Here is a 16,450-nt window from a genome sequence, read left to right as displayed (position 1 = left end):
TTTCCTGCTGGGAATCAGAAACGTGGTCCAAAAAGAAAAGAAGGGTTTTTAGTCCATGTTGCTTTTCCAAGATTGATGTCAGATGCAGAACCGTAGAACTGGTCCTCATCACAATCATACAAACTCTAAGTGTCACGGTGGGAAAATAAAACACCTGACTGGGTAAAAAGCGCAGGACAGTAAGAACCAAAAGGTTTCAGTGAAGTCACTTCTGTCAAGCTCCTTGGAATCACCGTTAAGCCTTGTAGAATTTTTTTTATTGTATCCAGTGTATAATAAGAAGAATAAAAATCACTGATTCATTAAACCTGCTCCAGAGTTCAATTCTGACATTTCCACAGTGACTAACCAGTCATGTGATGTTTTGATTCCCAGTCAACATAACGGAGGAGGAGCAGCTGCGTTCAGTTGATCCGGATACAAGAGTCCAACCAGGAAACCAGGAGTCACTGTGTGAAGCTCAGACTCCCACTGAGTCACTGTGTCAGAGAAGAAGAACCAGGTGAGTGTTGGTCCAACTGTCATCAGGAAGTGTGAGACTGTTTCTTCTCGGTGGGACTCTAAAGTGTGTGTGTGTGTGTGTGTGTGTGTGTGTGTGTGTGTGTGTGTGTGTGTGTGCGTGCGTGTGTGTGTGCGTGTGTGTGTGTGTGCGTGCGTGCGTGCGCGCGCGTGCGTGCGTGCGTGCGTGTGTGTGTGTGTGTGCGCAACAGACGCACCCTGAGTGTCTCAGCCTGACTGAAGATGTGTGACGTAGACGAAGCGGAGGGCGTGTCAGAGAGTGTGTTCAGGTAAGAGACGTCAGAATCCACAACAGCAGCAAACAGAAGAAAAGTCGCGGCACTTTGGTGTTTTGTGTTTGTTCACAGTGAGCAGTGGACATCTTCTGTCTGGCAGAGTTTGTTTAGTATCTTCACACTGCAGTTTCCCCTCGTTGGAGCGAGCTGGCTCGTGATTGGCTGAGAGTGGAGAAGGGGGGCGGGTCAGATGAGCGCGCAGCCAATGGGAAAGAGACGTCATTTGTGCGTGGATGACGTTTTGGTAAAGAGTTATTGATGCCAGGACTGAAGTATCTGAAGTGTCTTGGTCCCTCAGCCTTTGTTTAACTTACCTTTGTTGCTGTAAAGTAGCCCGACCTGCCAAACATGGGATGTTGAGCTCATGGTCAGTGATGCGTTCAAGGATGACTCAGGGAAATCCGAACTCTGAGACTCACATAAGAACCATTTATAGTTGGAAGAGCTGCATTCCGATGATTTCAGTTAATGGATCAAGGAGCCGCACCCTGACAGGCAAAGCTGCCCGCGGTGGACATACTGGATGTTTAGATAACCTCTAAACCCTAACCTCTGATGTTTTGGCCCAAATGTAATATCATAATAAAACCTCTGTTGTATGTGAGTTCGGAAGCAAAAAAATGACAGCTCATCCAGGCTTTTATAAAAACTGCAACTGCTTAATAACTAGTGAATAACAGGCAAGGTCAGCTCCCTACTAACTCATGCAAACTCTACCTGAAGCTCCCCTTGTGGTGTCCTGGCGCCACCTATTGACCTAAACAGGCTACAGCAATGCCTTCAGAACAAAGTGTATTCTTCACTGTTTGCTTCTCTTTAGCACTACTAACAAAACTAAATAAACACTTTTCGTAAAAACGACAGCTTATTAAAAACTCTAAATGGACTTTCTTTACAATTTTTGGGGTGTGTAATTCCGTCCCAACTGTTGAGGTGGGCGCACATTTCTTTTCGCCTCCTGAATGTGAAGGTTAGTTTCCGAGCTTGATCGGGCTCCACTGAGCTCTGGTGATCGTCGGGTTTCCCGCTCGCGGACATCAGTGTCCTTTACATCTCCATCAGGGTCGCTGCAGTAATACCAGGCTCCTTCAGTGGTCGTCCCAGTCTGTTCACGCCACACCTTCCTTTCCTTTGCATCCAGCATCTGGTTTTTATGACGTTTTACATTTACAGACATCAAATATGTCACAGGACCCAAGACCTCAGCTATCACACCATCCAACCACTGTGTGGGCAGACCGAGCTACACCTGGTGTGACCAGCCTCAAAAGGCCAAAGACCTTTTGAGGTTTTGAACCAATATTTCAGCCAATCCCTTTGAAGCAGGATGCTAACTGGGAGTTTTTTATGTGTTTAACAGCATTTAAGTTCAGAAATGTCTCAAATTCACTGGATGTACGTTGAGGGACATTGTCTGTCGCCGCCTCTTCATGGAAACCCATATGCCACAAACGGATTCCTCAAAACTTCAATAGTCTCGCTGGCAGTAGTCGTGTGCAGATTTCTAATTCCAGGCCAACGAGCATAATACGCCCATCACCACAAGACCATGGTTTTGGAAACCTGTCATCTGGTATCGGTAACCTCCAGAAGGCATCTGTATTTCCATGCTGCTCAGATGACTTGTACTGGATGTCACAGGTGTCAGCAGCTAAAATATTCAGCAGTGGTTTGTGGTCTGTTATCAGTGTAAAACTAGGCCTAACGCTTCTGTTTCAACCTGAGCTTAGTTTTTTTTTTTTTTCCCCCAGCATCCGTAAAGCAAATGCTATTGGTTTTTCACTTCCATAGGGCATCTTGTGTGAGTGCCTACTCCTACTGGTGGAGCCAGTAGGAAGGGTAGGTCCAGGTCGTAGTGCACAAGGACATGATTTGAAACAAGCCGTTTCTTCGCCTCTTCAAGTGTCTTCTGGCATGATGGTGACCCCTCCCACTTGACATCTTTCTGCAGTCGGCTGGTCATTGGTGCTATCAGGGTAGAAAGATGGGGTAGGGACTTTATGTAATGACTCAGAAGGGAGAGGAAAGGTTTTTGTCACACTATGTTGGGGAAAAAAGGCCCATTTTCCTCGGTTTACCCTGAGGGTATGACGTTTCAGCCTCTCCAACACTTCCAAGTGTCTCATGTGTGCTTCGTTGTCCCTTCCCATGGTTGATATGTCGTCTAAATCAGTGATTCCCAACCGGGGGTACACGGACCCCTAGGGGTACGCGAGGGTATTGCAGGGGGTACGCAGACAGATTATAAATTAGCCTACAGTATCCACACACAAAAAAAAAAAAATTATACTATATTATATTGTATTATATCATGAATTTTAGTAAGGCCATACGTTTATTTTCCATGAGTAGCAGTTCGTCCACAGTGATTGTAACACTACAATGCACATAATATGAAAAGACTATAAAGTGGCGCGCTTTAAAAAAAAAAAAAAAAAAAAAGGTTCACGTTCTTGCTGGGGGCGCGCACGATTCGCGAAGCTAGCTAACTCTAGCTGCATACCGACTGTAAACATGGATGCATGGCTAGGCAGGAGTAAACGTCCAGCTACCGCTACTGGTACCGTCGCCTCGGACGCAGGCACAGGGGAGCCCAGTGAAAAAAGGAATTATGAAAGACTTATGAAAGACAAGCAAGCGCAAGTGTCTCATTAAAAGGTATGTTTTTACACTCACAATAATTGTTTTATTTAAATGAGCAGTTGGATAGATAGAAAGACAAAGGGTTAAATATAAGTACACATTAAGGCGAATAATCACACACGAGAGAGGGGGTACACTGGTCAAAAAAGGTTGGGAACCACTGGTCTAAATAGCAGGTAACACCATCGATGCTCGGCAGCACTGGACCCATCAACTTTTGAAAGACTGTAGGCGCATTGGCCACACCAGAAGACAGTCTGTTGACTTGATGGAGCCCTCTGTGGGTGTTTATGGTCCAGTGCTGTTTAGAGCAGGGGTCTCAGACTTGCGGCCCGGGGGCCAATTGCGGCCCTCGGGTCAATATTTTGTGGCCCTCTGCTTCTAATCAAAGCTTTGTGTTAGTGCGGCCCGCGCATTTTTTTCTCGCACGCATCTGGGGGTTTTATGTTTTTTAACACCTGTGGGCTCCCGTAGCTCAGGCTTGCGAGAAAAAGCCCAAATCACTTTAAAATGTTTGGATGAACGATTGGAGGTAAAAACACCAGCAGGTAACACCATCGATGCTCGGCAGCACTGGACCCATCAACTTTTGAAAGACTGTAGGCGCATTGGCCACACCAGAAGACAGTCTGTTGACTTGATGGAGCCCTCTGTGGGTCTTTATAGTCCAGTACTGTTTAGAGCTCTCATCTAACCCTACCTGTTCATAGGCTTGTGACAAATTCAAATCAGTGAATGTTTCACCTCCTGCTAGCTTCGTGAAGAAACCTTGTGGTTTTGGGATCTGAGCTACCTCCAGCCATGGATTCAGAGAAACGTTATGGTCTTCACAGTGTGCATACGGAACAGTGCGCGGTTTACGGAAGTTTGGTACAGCCCCTTTCACAACATGGAGTTTAGCTTAAATTCAGTGAAAGGTGCTGGTGAAATTCCAGTGGGCCAAGAAGGGAGGGTGGGAGGGGGGATCAGAGCCTTCATTCCACACTCACATCCAGGAGAGTTGAAGACAAAACACCAGCCTTGGTGACTGGGTGTCTGGGAGTCAGAAATGTAGATTAGGTTTGTTTTCGTTCAGGCGCTTCAGCTTTATCTAACCCAACCGAGTTCGAATATCCTCCAAGATCGATCCAATTTCGCGTAAATGTTCAAGAGTCGTACTCTTGAGTTCGTTTATCACATGAGTCTGAGCAGTCAAAGCTCGGCACAGTCCTTCAGTGACGATAGGCAGCCTTCCCAATGCGGCTGCCCGTGTCTTCTCAACTTTGCAATAGATCAGAAAGCCGCCAGCCCCAATCAGCAGCATACCTGCTATCATTAATCCCAATATGTAGCGGTCCTCCACATCCTCGATGGAAAGAATGGCCAAACACAGTTGCCTCCAGGAACCCCAGGAATCCAACATGTATCCGGCTGCAAACGTCCCATCGGGACATGCGGGCTCTCCTTTGCCCGATCTTTGTGTTGTAAAAGTTTGGTTGATCACATTGAGAGACCAGCTGATCAATTCCATGGTTCCGGTTAAATTCGGATGGGGGTGTCAAGAGAGGCTCTTGTTAGATCTGACACGAGACAGTACAGGACGGGAGCAGCAAGCGGGGAAGACGAGAGGGACAGGCGAGAAGAGAGAAGCGTCCGCCTTCGCTGAGAGCCGGAAGAGGAAAAGGTTGAACACAACATGCTTAGCGCCATGTTGTCTCCTTCATGTCCACATGAAGACGAAGTCAAACCCAGAGAAGATGATCTGAAGCTCTGATGTCCAGCAAAGTCCTCATAACAACATCCTGTCCTCTTTGTGTCTCATTACAGACTTTCTGACTGTAGAATCTCTGATTCTCAGTGTGAAGTGATCTCCTCGGCTCTGAAGTCTGACCCCTCCCATCTCAAACATCTGGACCTGAGTGACAGCGAGTTGAAGGAGTCATCAGTGAACCTCCTGTGTGCTGGACTGGAGAGTCCAAACTGTAACCTGGAGACTCTGAGGTCAGTTCACTGTCTGGAGGTAGAATCTGTTGAAGTCAAATCACTGAGAGGAGTTTAGGAGGATCCAGATGTTGGAGGACAGAGATGGACTGAGCTCTGCAGCATGTTAGTGATCAGCATGTTGATGAGACTCTTCTCCTCCCGTTGGCTTCAGCTGTTCCGACTTTCCATTTCTAAACTCTTCCAGTCTGAACCTTCTTCAGTCTCAATGACTTCAACATCAGACTTTATCCTCTAATCTCACTTCTTTCTCTCTTGATTCAGGTTGAACAGATGCTGGTTGTCAGAGATCAGCTGTGCTGATGTGTTCTCAGCTCTGAAGTCCAACCCCTCCCTCCTGAAACATCTGAAACATCTGGACCTGGGTGGGAACAAAATGCAATATTCAGGAGTTGAGCAGCTGTGTGGTTTTCTGGAGAGTCCACTCTGCTGTCTGGAGACTCTGAGGTCAGACTCCATGTTTGTTTTTGTGTGCAGTGAAAGTTGTGTTGACACTAAAGTACTGACATCAGTTTGATATGAGATGATCCACACATTTCCTCCAAAAAGAACCAGGAGCTACTTTAGGGCCGGTTCTTAAATGAACACCGCCAAAGAACCGATTGTTTTTCGACTGTCAATGGAGCCCAGTGAGAGCCATGTCATTCCAAAATGTTGTACGTTTTGGAACTTTGGTAAGTTTATGGAGGGACTGGTGGGTGAGGAACAGGAGGAGGAGGAGCAGTTATTGTGGAGGTGTTGGAGGATGGGTGTGACGTGTTCTCTGCGTTTAAAATGTAAAAGACTCAGTTGGTGCGTTGTGCATCACTTCTTTTCTATCTTTATTCAGGTTGAAGGGCTGCAGGTTGTCAAAGGTCAACAGTTCACTGGTGGCGTCAGCTCTGAAGTCCAACCCCTCCCTCCTGAAACATCTGAAACATCTGGACCTGGGTTGCAACAAGCTGCAGGATTCTGGAGCTCAACAGCTTTGTGGTTTTCTGGAGAATCCACTCTGCAGTCTGGAGACTCTGGGGTCAGACTCCATGTTTCCTTTTATTGGCAGTGAAAGTTGTGTTGACACTAAAGTAGAGACATCATTAAACTCCGAGTCCGTCACCATGGTAACAGACTGAAAAGAACCTGCTCACTGGCAGGTTTTGTAGGAGAGTGTCTGCCTGGATCCTCCCATCTGAAAGCAGATCCCAGAAATGGATCGTCTTTCCAAACATGATCGACATCGAGGCAGAAACAATTTGAGATGATTTATGATTTATGTTGTACGAGAGAATCTTCAGTCCCGATTCACTGTCAATCTCTGACGTGGTCCATGTATCTTTCAGACATTCGATTGACCTTTTAACGTCGGGGGAAACGGACACATAAAGCTGCCCAACTTGCCAATAAGCCTGTTGAAGGGAATGAAGCTACTTTTCTGGAGACTTGTTGGCAAGCTGGGCAGCTTTCTGCTCCATTTCATAGAGGACGCTCTCTGTTTTGAATTTGCATTCAGGGTCAGGGAGGAGGTGTGGCGGCAGCGACCTTGTGACATCTGCTACATGCAGGACGTATCTTCTGCATCTTGGTTTGCAGCAACATGTCATGAGAGTAGAATTGATGAGTCATTCCTGGGATGCGGCTCTGCTGACTTCGCTCATAAGTTAAAAGTGCAATGAAGCCCACAACAGGGCAAGATGAAAGGAATCCATGTCAGGCCTGCGTTCAATGAGAGCTGACATCTGAGCTTACGTAAAAGACATTTAAAACTTGAAAGCAGACATAAAGAACACGACCAGGGATGCCAAATCTCTTGCTGCCAGTCGCTGCATGCTGACGAGGGGTTCGGTGGAGTGGGGGACAACATACAATACCCTTGGTAGTGCTACAAATATTTATTACTGCTTTCAGACTGATCTAAATACTTCCCAACTGTTATTGGATCAAACCAGCCCGAGCAGCTCTATCTAGACTGAGGCCACATGGCAGCAGAGCACATGGAAGACTTCAAGTGGAAATAGTTCAACAATTGACTTCAACATCAAACTTTGTCCTCTAATCTCAGTTGTTTTCTCTCTTTATTCAGGTTGAGGGGCTGCAATTTGTCAAAGGTCAGCTGTTCCTCGGTGGCCTCAGCTCTGAAGTCCAACCCCTCCCTCCTGAAACATCTGAAACATCTGGACCTGTGTTGGAACCAGCGGATGGATTCTGGAGCTCAGCAGCTGTGTGGTTTTCTGGAGAATCCACTCTGCAGTCTGGAGACTCTGGGGTCAGACTCCATGTTTGTTTTTGTCTGCAGTGAAAGTTGTGTTACACCAAAGGTTCTCAGAGAACGAACGAAGACGGTGTGACTTGCGACCGCTTAACGTGAATAGAGCAAGGAACGGAGAGTCCAGCACGGAGACTGGCGCATGTGCAGTCGTTGCACACAGTCGCTCACAGGTCGAGTGGTCACAAAATTTGGGCTGCATGCGGTCGACTGCAGAGGCGTCGGAGCGGACACCGGTGCATGGGGGTGGATGACGATTTTGACGTCACGCATACTCTGCACACTTTCAGACAAGCTGTGGACACATGAAGGCTCCTTTAGTGATCAGCATGATGAGACTCTTCTCCTCCCGTTGGCTTCAGCTGTTTGGACTTTACATTTCTAAACTCTTCCAGTCTGAACCTTCTTCAGTCTCAATGGCTTCAACATCAAACTTTGTCTTCTAATCTCACTTCTTTCTCTCTTTATTCAGGTTGGACAAATGCTGGTTGTCAGATATCAACTGGTCTTCGGTGGCCTCAGCTCTGAAGTCCAACCCCTCCCTCCTGAAACATCTGAAACATCTGGACCTGAGTGAGAACGAGCAGCTGGATTCCGGAGCTCAGCAGCTGAGTGGTTTTCTGGAGAATCCACTCTGCAGTCTGGAGACTCTGAGGTCAGACTCCATGTTTGTTTTTGTGTGCAGTGAAAGTTGTGTTACACTAAAGTACTGACATCAGGGAAGACTCCAGTAAGCAGTGTATGTGAAAACTAGTATGTCAACCCTCAGATGCGGGAAACTCTGAGTTCTCTGAGAGCTCAATTAAACTGAGTCAGTCACCATGGTAACAGACTGTGAACAGAACCTGTAGGCTGGCAGGTTTTGTAGGAAAACCCTGAGTTTCTTCCTGGCTCCTCCCGCCTGAAGCAGCTACCTGTTGGGACACGGTGGGGGCTCGGTCTGGTCTCTTGACTGACCTGCTCGAGATGAGCTTTCCGACCTCGTGGTTCTTGTATACCAGGGGACCAGATGCAGGCGAGTGTTGCGGGGAACGTTACACTGCAGGACAATACAGAAATGAAACTCACGAGACGGGTTCTCAAGTCGAACACTAAGTGCGAGAAGTTTTATTAGCTGTTATTGGACTTTGTTGTCGTGTCATTCGATCTCCGACCACGTGTCTTGGACACTCGGGTGAAGAGAGGGGCAGAGTGGTGATCAACTGATCACCACCTGATGATGAGTTGGATGCGCTGGACGGGGAGGAAGCCCGACAGACTCGGCAGGCCCAAAAATGTCATGACGGTCTGTAGGGTACGCCTGGCCGAGCCCTCTGTCCATGCAGTCATCAACTCCCACCTGAGAGAGTTTCTCACGGACCCCAGGGGAAGCCAGAGACATCAAATCCAAGTGGACCATGTTTTTCAGTTCCATTGTCGAAGCTGCTGCTTGAAGCTGTGGCCACAGGGTCTCTGACGCCTGTTGTGGCGACAGCCCCCGAACTCGGTGGTGGTGACAGGAAGTGATGGATGCCATCAAGCTGAAGGAGTCCTATCATGTGTTGCTAGATCATAGGACCCCCGAGGCAGTTGACAGGTACCGGCAGGCCAACCGTACTGAAGCTCAGACCGTGGTGGAGGCATAAATTCGGGTTCGGGGAGGCCATGGAGGAGAACTATTGGTCAGCCCCGTGGAAATTCTGGCAAACAGGAGGAGGGATGACTTCAACATCAAACTTTGTCCTCTAATCTCACTTCTTTCTCTCTTTATTCAGGTTGAAGACATGCAGTTTGTCAGAGATCAGCTGTTCCTCGGTGGCCTCAGCTCTGAATTCCAACCCCTCCCTCCTGAAACATCTGGACCTGAGTTGGAACCAGCTGCCAGATTCTGCAGCTCGGCCACTGTGTGGTTTTCTGGATGATCCACTCTGCAGTCTGGAGACTCTGAGGTCAGGCTCCATGTTTGAGTTTGTGTGCAGTGAAAGTTGTGTTACACTAAAGTGCAGACATAAGGGGGACTTCCAGAAAGCAGGTTATGTGAAAACTCAGAGTATGTTAACCCCGAGATGAGGGAAACTATGAGTCAGTCACCACGGTAACAGACTGTGAACAGAGTCTGCTCGCGTGCAGGTTTTGTAGAAGAAACCTTGGGTTTCTACCTGGCTCCTCCCACCTGAAGCAGTCTGAACTGGTATCTGGCTACTGGTTTCCTTTCTATTTTACTTGTCAAATTGTGAGGATTGACTCGTCTGTGGTTTTGTTTTTAAAGATTTTGCAACTAATAAATGTGTCTTGAAATGTCATTGCACCTTATTCTGATTTGCCTTACAAAATATGCATTTTATCGTTTACATTTTGTCTCTGGTAATCTGCACTATCTCATTTAAACTATTGTATTCTCTCAATGGGTTTTATTTTCCTGGTTAAATATAGGGTAATAAAAAAGTAACTCTCTTTCATCTCCAGTCACTTAGATTACTGTAATACCCGGCTCTCTGGTCTTCCCCAGAAAACTATCAGTAGCCTTCAGCTGCTCCGAAATTCAGCAGCACGAGTGACGAAGACTAGAAGACGGGAGCACATTACACCTGTTTTAAAGACACTGTTTTGGCTCCCCGTGTGTTTCAAGATTGATTTTTACATTTTATTATTAGTTTTTAAAAGTCTTTAAGTCTTTAAAAGCGGACAACGTCACTTCTGTCCCCGGAAGTGACGTTGTCCGCTCGCTCTTGCTGCTCTGTCCAGTTTGTCCCGTTTCCTGGCCAAGCCTCTCTTCTCTGTAGGGTCTATCTCTGTCCTTGTCTGATCCAGGACAGAGATGGACTGAGCTCTGCAGCATGTTGGTGATCAGCATGTTGTTGAGACTCTTCTCCTCCCGTTGGCTTCAGCTGTTTGGACTTTACATTTCAAAACTCTTCCAGTCTGAACCTTTTTCAGTCTCAATGACTTCAACATCAAACTTTGTCCTCTAATCTCACGTCTTTCTCTCTTTATTCAGTTTGGATGGATGCAACTTGTCAAAGGTCGGCTGTTCTTCAGTGGCCGCAGCTCTGAAGTCCAATCCCTCCCTCCTGAAACATCTGAAACATCTGGACCTGAGTCACAACGAGCATCTGGATTATGGAGCCCGGCAGCTGTGTGGTTTTCTAAAGAATCCTCTCTGCAGTCTGGAGACTCTGAGGTCAGTCTCCATCTTTGAGTTTGTGTGCAGTGAAAGTTGTGTTGATATGAGATGATCCACACTGAGGATCTCCATGAGAAACTGAGAATTCTTCTCTGTGCTTCAGTCCTGTGACTGTGGCAGAGCCACGTGGAGCTCCACAGTTCAAAGCTTGGTAGAAGAAGCAAGGTGCTGCAGTGGATGATTTACTGTTAACCTCTGTCACGGTCCATGTTCACCTTCAGCTTCCAAAGCAAGCTGATCTCAACCATATGCTGCTTTCTGCTTGTAACCTTCTGCTTTCAGCTACCGACACTGGCTAGCTCCCTCCTTGGGAGCGAAAAGAGGAGCCGAGTGCCCAAGTCTCCTCTGCCAGTACATAGCCTCTCCCTCACCAAGACCTTTGCAGCTCCGAGAGACTAGGAGCTCTTAGTCAGAGCCTCTCACGTCAGTGGAACAGGGTCACTAATCGCTGGGGCTGAGTGGAAACTGTTCTCGGCAGACCCTTGTGTAACTGAGCAACCTGGAACATATGAACCCTTCTGGACTCCTATAGGTCTGAAAGACCCCATGAGGAGAACAGCCCTCATTGTAGCCGAACTGAGCCGCTACAACATTGACATTGCTGCCCAGAGTGAAACCAGGCTTCTTGATGAAGGGTCTCTAACAGAGGTAACAGAGGTAGGCATGGGATACACCTTCTACTGGAAAGGCTATCCCTGAGGTGGACAACATTTGCATGGGGTCGGACTGGCCATTAAGAACACGATACTGTCACAATTCACTGAAACACCTGTGGGAATCAGTGAAAGACTGATGACACTCCGTATCCCTCTGGCAAAGAACCGCTATGCCACAGTTCTCAGTCTGTATTCACCAACCCTCCCATCCGACAATGAGATTAAAGACTCATTTTACCAACTGCTCGATGAGACTTTGCACCGGATTCCCAAGTGTTACGGCTGAAAGCCGGTACGTGGAGTGTCTGGAACCCAAAAGCAGACCAGGAGGCAGAACAGGTGCAATAGGCAGTGATCTTATTGAAAACAAAGACCTGCGAGACGAAGGAACGGAGACTCCGGGATGCAGAGATCGCAGGCAGGAGGATGGCAGCAGGGAGGTGCGCTGCACCCCGAGGAGGAGTGCTGACGGCGCACGAGGAGCGCAGCAAGGACGCTTGAAGAGGGAAGCCATGGAGTGCATTCGCAGGGACACATTCTTCTGGCCCCGGACCAGCCTCACTGCAGGGCTTAAGAGGTTGCAGCAATCAATTAGTTATTTACCTGCAGGAGTGTCAGTGAGGATCCGGTGCTGGAGCGAGGTGCGTGAATCATCACACCAAGAGCGATATGATCTTTCTGCTTGGGGATCTCAACATTTGTGTTGGGCAGAACAGTGAGGTAACAGTGAGCTGGCACCATCGGGTTCTCCCACAGACACAGGCACAGAATTGGAGGTTCCAAAAACCCTAACCCCTAACCCTAAACCCGGGTACATGGCCTGAACCTTCTTCAGTCTCAATGTCTTTGTCCTCTAATCTCACTTCTTTCTCTCTTTATTCAGGTTGATTAACTGCGGGTTGTCAGAGATCAGCTGTTCTTCTGTGGCTTCAGCTCTGAAGTCCAACCCCTCCCTCCTGAAACATCTGGACCTGAGTTGGAACGAGCTGCAGGATTCAGGAGTTGAGCAGCTGTGTGGTTTTCTGGAGGATCCACTCTGTAGTCTGGAGACTCTGAGGTCAGACTCCATGTTTGAGTTTGTGTGCAGTTAAAATTTTGTTACACTAAAGTGCCATTCTGAGTTCTCTGTTCCAGAAAGAGAACTGAATTAAACTGTCAGTAACCATGGTAACAGACTCAGTGAACAGAACCTGCTCTCTGGTGTGTAAACATTGTGTTAATCTTATTAGTAGGATATTCACAGAGAGGACAACATTTGTTACATGTAACATGTTAAAGGTTTAAACTACAACTTGACGTAGCTACTGAATGAATGTTTGTTTTTTTTGTAATAACCTACGTCAACTTAAATAACTAACTTAAATTAAAATCAAAGTGAGGTGCAACTTTAGCAAAATATGCTTTAACATTCTGTTGTCTTTATATTTCATATTAGCTGCTTCCAAGTCACCTTTCTAGTGTTGTATTGTACCTAAATGAAATTCAGATTGTAGAACTATTTAATATTTCTACCTGGATGCTACAATTTTAAGTTTAACTTTAAATAGATCTTCATATTCACCGCAGGCCTGCATTCGGACCTCCAGCTCCTTTGGGGGGGTTAACTCCATCGTTTTCAATCTGTTGTCATAGTGATTCCGTATCGGCGCTTCATTGATGATGGCTTTTTACTGTGGTTGTGCACACGCATAACTCAAGGTTCACACACACCAAGGTGTTCCCAGGCCAGCTGAGAGACAGAGTCCCTACCGGAGGGACATGCCCGGAACACCTCCCTGAGGTCCGACTTACTGCCGGCAATGCGAACCAAACTCCTGCTCCGGGCCTACAGGGATCGGACAGCCCTTAACAAAGGGACCCGGACTCCATACTCTCGGAGCACCACCCACAGGATGTCCCGAGGGACGCGGTCAAACGCCTTCTCCAGATCCACAAAACACGTGTGGACTAGTTGGGTGAACTCCCATGAACCCTCGAGGACCCGGTGGACAGTCTAGAGCTGTTCCAGTGTTCCACCACCTGAACGAAAACTGCATTGTTCCTCTTGGATCCGAGGTTGGACTAAGAGCCAGATCCTCCTCTCCAGATCCCTGGAATAGACTTTGTCAGGGAGGCTGAGACGCGTGATCCCTCTGCAGTTGGAACACACCCTCCAATCCCCCTTCTTAAAAAAAGGGAACGCTGCTCCATCCTGCCAGTCGAGGGGTCCCATCCCCAGAGGTTTGTTGAACCTCCTTTCTGGAATACCCCCCAGTCTGATATGAGACGATCCACACTGAGGATCTCCATGAGAAACTGAGACTTCTTCTCTGTGCTTCAGTCCTGTGACTGTGGCAGAGCCGTGGAGCTCCACAGTGGATGATTCCCTGTCAACCTCTGACACGCCACATGTTCACCTTCAGCTTTCAAAGCAGGCTGATCTCTCCTGGATGAAGAGTCACTGATCTCCCAGCTCCAAACTCTCACACACTGTGTGTGTGTGTGTGTGTGTGTGTGTGTGTGTGTGTGTGTGTGTGTGTGTGTGTGTGTGTGTGTGTGTGTGTGTGTGTGTGTGTGTGTGTGTGTGTGTGTGTGTGTGTGTGTGTGTGTGTGTGTGTGTGTGTGTGTGTTTCTTTAAAAAGATTTTCAATCTAAAACACGTGACATACCCGAGCAAGGATTCACACTTTCCGAAAGGTTTGATTCTATATCGGCATTGTTGTTTTATGAACTGACCTCAGTGGCCGCAGAGACTGTTGGTGTTCAAGGGTCAGCACGTGATGGCCCAAAGACGAGAGACGGGGAAAGAACTGGAGCCTGGGGACTTGGAAGCCATATTTCACCTTTCCAAGTCTGGAATCCAAAATCGTAGTCGATCGTCAAAATGTTTCAGCCACTTTTGAGCTATTAGTTATCATCCAGTGGAATCCTTCCAAACCACAACTTCCTCACTGAGGGAGTCTGCTGTCCTCCTCTCCATCCCCGGAAGTGACGTTGTCCGCTCGCTCTTGCTGCTCTGTCCAGTTTGTCCCGTTTCCTCGGCCAAGCCTCTCTTCTCTGTAGGGTCTATCTCTGTCCTTGTCTGATCCATGACAGAGATGGACTGAGCTCTGCAGCATGTTAGTGATCAGCATGTTGTTGAGACTCTTCTCCTCCCGTTGGCTTCAGCTGTTTGGACTTTCCATTTCTAAACTCTTCCAGTCTGAACGTTCTTCAGTCTCAATGACTTCAACATCAGACTTTGTCCTCTAATCTCACGTCTTTCTCTCTTTATTCAGGTTGTATAACTGCGGGTTGTCAGAGATCAACTGTTCCTCGGTGGTCTCAGCTCTGAAGTCCAACCCCTCCTTCCTGAAACACTTGAAACATCTGGACCTGCGTTCCAACCAGATGGAGGATTCAGGAGTTGAGGAGCTGTGTGGTTTTCTGGAGAATCCACTCTGTCGTCTGGAGACTCTGTGGTCAGTTGACTGTCTGTTACTGTTGTTCGAAGGAGGAATGTTTGTGACGTGAGACTCTGATCCTGCAGTGAGAGATGGACTGAGCTCAGCAGCTTCTTACTGATGTGTGCTGACATGAGGATGTCAGCAGAACAGAACAGCTCATTGATCAGGACTCAGTAATGAGGAGCTGCTCATTTCTCTATCAACACACTTGATTGGTTCTCCTCATTCATTCTGCTGCTTTCTTTCTATTCAGCTTGGAGGGCCGCAATTTGTCAGAGGTCAGCTGTTCTTCTCTGGTCTGGGCTCTGAAGTCCAACCCCTCCCACCTGAAGAAGCTCGACCTGCGTTGCTTCGACCTTCAGGATTCAGATGTGTATCAGCTGGTTCGTCTTCAAAAGAGTCCGGACTGCAGCCTGCGGACTCTCTGGTCAGTAGATGTTGCAGTGAGTCCCTGCTGCTTCCAGCAGGTTTCTACTGAACACAGTTGGTGTGAGAACAAAGATCCAGTGTTTGACTGCTCAGTGAGGCTGTGAGAGGAGAAGCTGAGCTGCTGCTGCTGTGAACTGGACTGAAGTCCTGGCTGCTCCACAGAGACTCTCCTCATCACCTCTCATCTCTCTCATCTCTGCAGGTTTGGGTAGAACAGAGAGGACACTGTATGTCCTGAAGGTCCACTGAGGACAGCAGAGAGGACGCTGTGTGTCCTGCAGGTCCACTGAGGACAGCAGAGCTTCATCCAGCAGTGAGCGACAGAGGAACCAGCAGAAGATCTGCTGAGTGTCAGTGGTGCAGTGTGAAGAGATGTGAGAGTCCAGCATCGAACCAGGGTTCTCTGGATGTGACGCAGAACCGTCACTGTGTGTGTGGACCATATCTCCTCCTCCTCCTCCTCGTCCTCCTCCTCCTCCGTCACAATAAAATGATTGTTGTATGTTGTACATGTTGTTGGCCGTTGCTTGCTGTGGATTGTTTTCCTGCTGTCGCTCCCTGAAGCAGCTCCTGTGTGGAAGAAGACAGAGGCCACATCACTCAGCTCACATTCTCAGGGTCAGACTGTTGAAGCAATAGAAACAGAAAAACCCTCAATGTGCAGTGAGCTAAGCTGGAGATGCTCTCTGAAGGAAGCTTGTTGAAGCGTTTTGTCAGGACTGTGGAAAGAGTTCTCGCTGCTTTATTTTCCATTCTGGTAAATAACTGTCTTGTCTCTCGTTGTCTGTTTCTGATCGGATACAATAAAATCCTAGAAACTCAAAATGTTCAGTAAGTCATCATTGGGGGGTTTTTTTTAGACTGGAATGGTCGATTAGTTTTTAGTCTCAGAAATGAATGAAATAATAGAATGGAGGCAGACAGCATTCTACTCGAGTCACAGCTGTACATAGTGCATGCCATCCTGCCAATGCAGCCTTAACACCGGCCGGGGGAGGAAACACAGGCTACGGTCGGGGCTGTTGCGTATCGGCACAAGAATATCGGCCAGCCGTGATTTTTCCACTGGCGATTTGGGAACAGGGCCAAGCGCCGCACGCCACCCTGCTCCTTCTCTG

The 16,450-nt window shown here is 47.8% G+C and overlaps 1 protein-coding gene across 1 annotated transcript; it reads left to right on the top strand.

The window, feature by feature from the left end:
• The first annotated feature begins 384 nt into the window (after positions 1–384).
• LOC308141042 (ribonuclease inhibitor-like) lies at positions 385–16,063 on the top strand. The gene is made up of 15 exons (XM_080511045.1): positions 385–502; positions 711–788; positions 5,244–5,417; positions 5,682–5,864; positions 6,247–6,429; positions 7,477–7,659; positions 8,132–8,274; positions 8,985–9,049; positions 9,159–9,235; positions 9,414–9,587; positions 10,637–10,819; positions 12,362–12,535; positions 14,736–14,918; positions 15,157–15,330; positions 15,535–16,063. The coding sequence occupies exons 2-15, from the start codon at positions 742–744 to the stop codon at positions 15,542–15,544; spliced, it is 1,953 nt and encodes a 650-aa protein (XP_080367171.1). The 5' UTR covers positions 385–502; positions 711–741; the 3' UTR covers positions 15,545–16,063.
• Positions 16,064–16,450: the final 387 nt, after the last annotated feature.

Source organism: Blennius ocellaris, assembly GCF_963422515.1.
Source record: "Blennius ocellaris genome assembly, chromosome: 16".
Taxonomy (NCBI): domain Eukaryota; kingdom Metazoa; phylum Chordata; class Actinopteri; order Blenniiformes; family Blenniidae; genus Blennius; species Blennius ocellaris.
The sequence above is the reverse complement of the archived record's forward strand: the minus strand, read 5'-3'. Positions and strand labels throughout refer to the sequence as shown.

Bases quoted from the DNA above. Each gene is read 5' to 3' on its own strand.
- LOC308141042 (XM_080511045.1), top strand. From the start codon at position 742: ATGTGTGACGTAGACGAAGCGGAGGGCGTGTCAGAGAGTGTGTTCAG. The intron at 6,430-7,476 runs GTCAGACTCCAT...CTCTTTATTCAG, and splicing joins TGCAGTCTGGAGACTCTGGG to GTTGAGGGGCTGCAATTTGT. The intron at 10,820-12,361 runs GTCAGTCTCCAT...CTCTTTATTCAG, and splicing joins TGCAGTCTGGAGACTCTGAG to GTTGATTAACTGCGGGTTGT.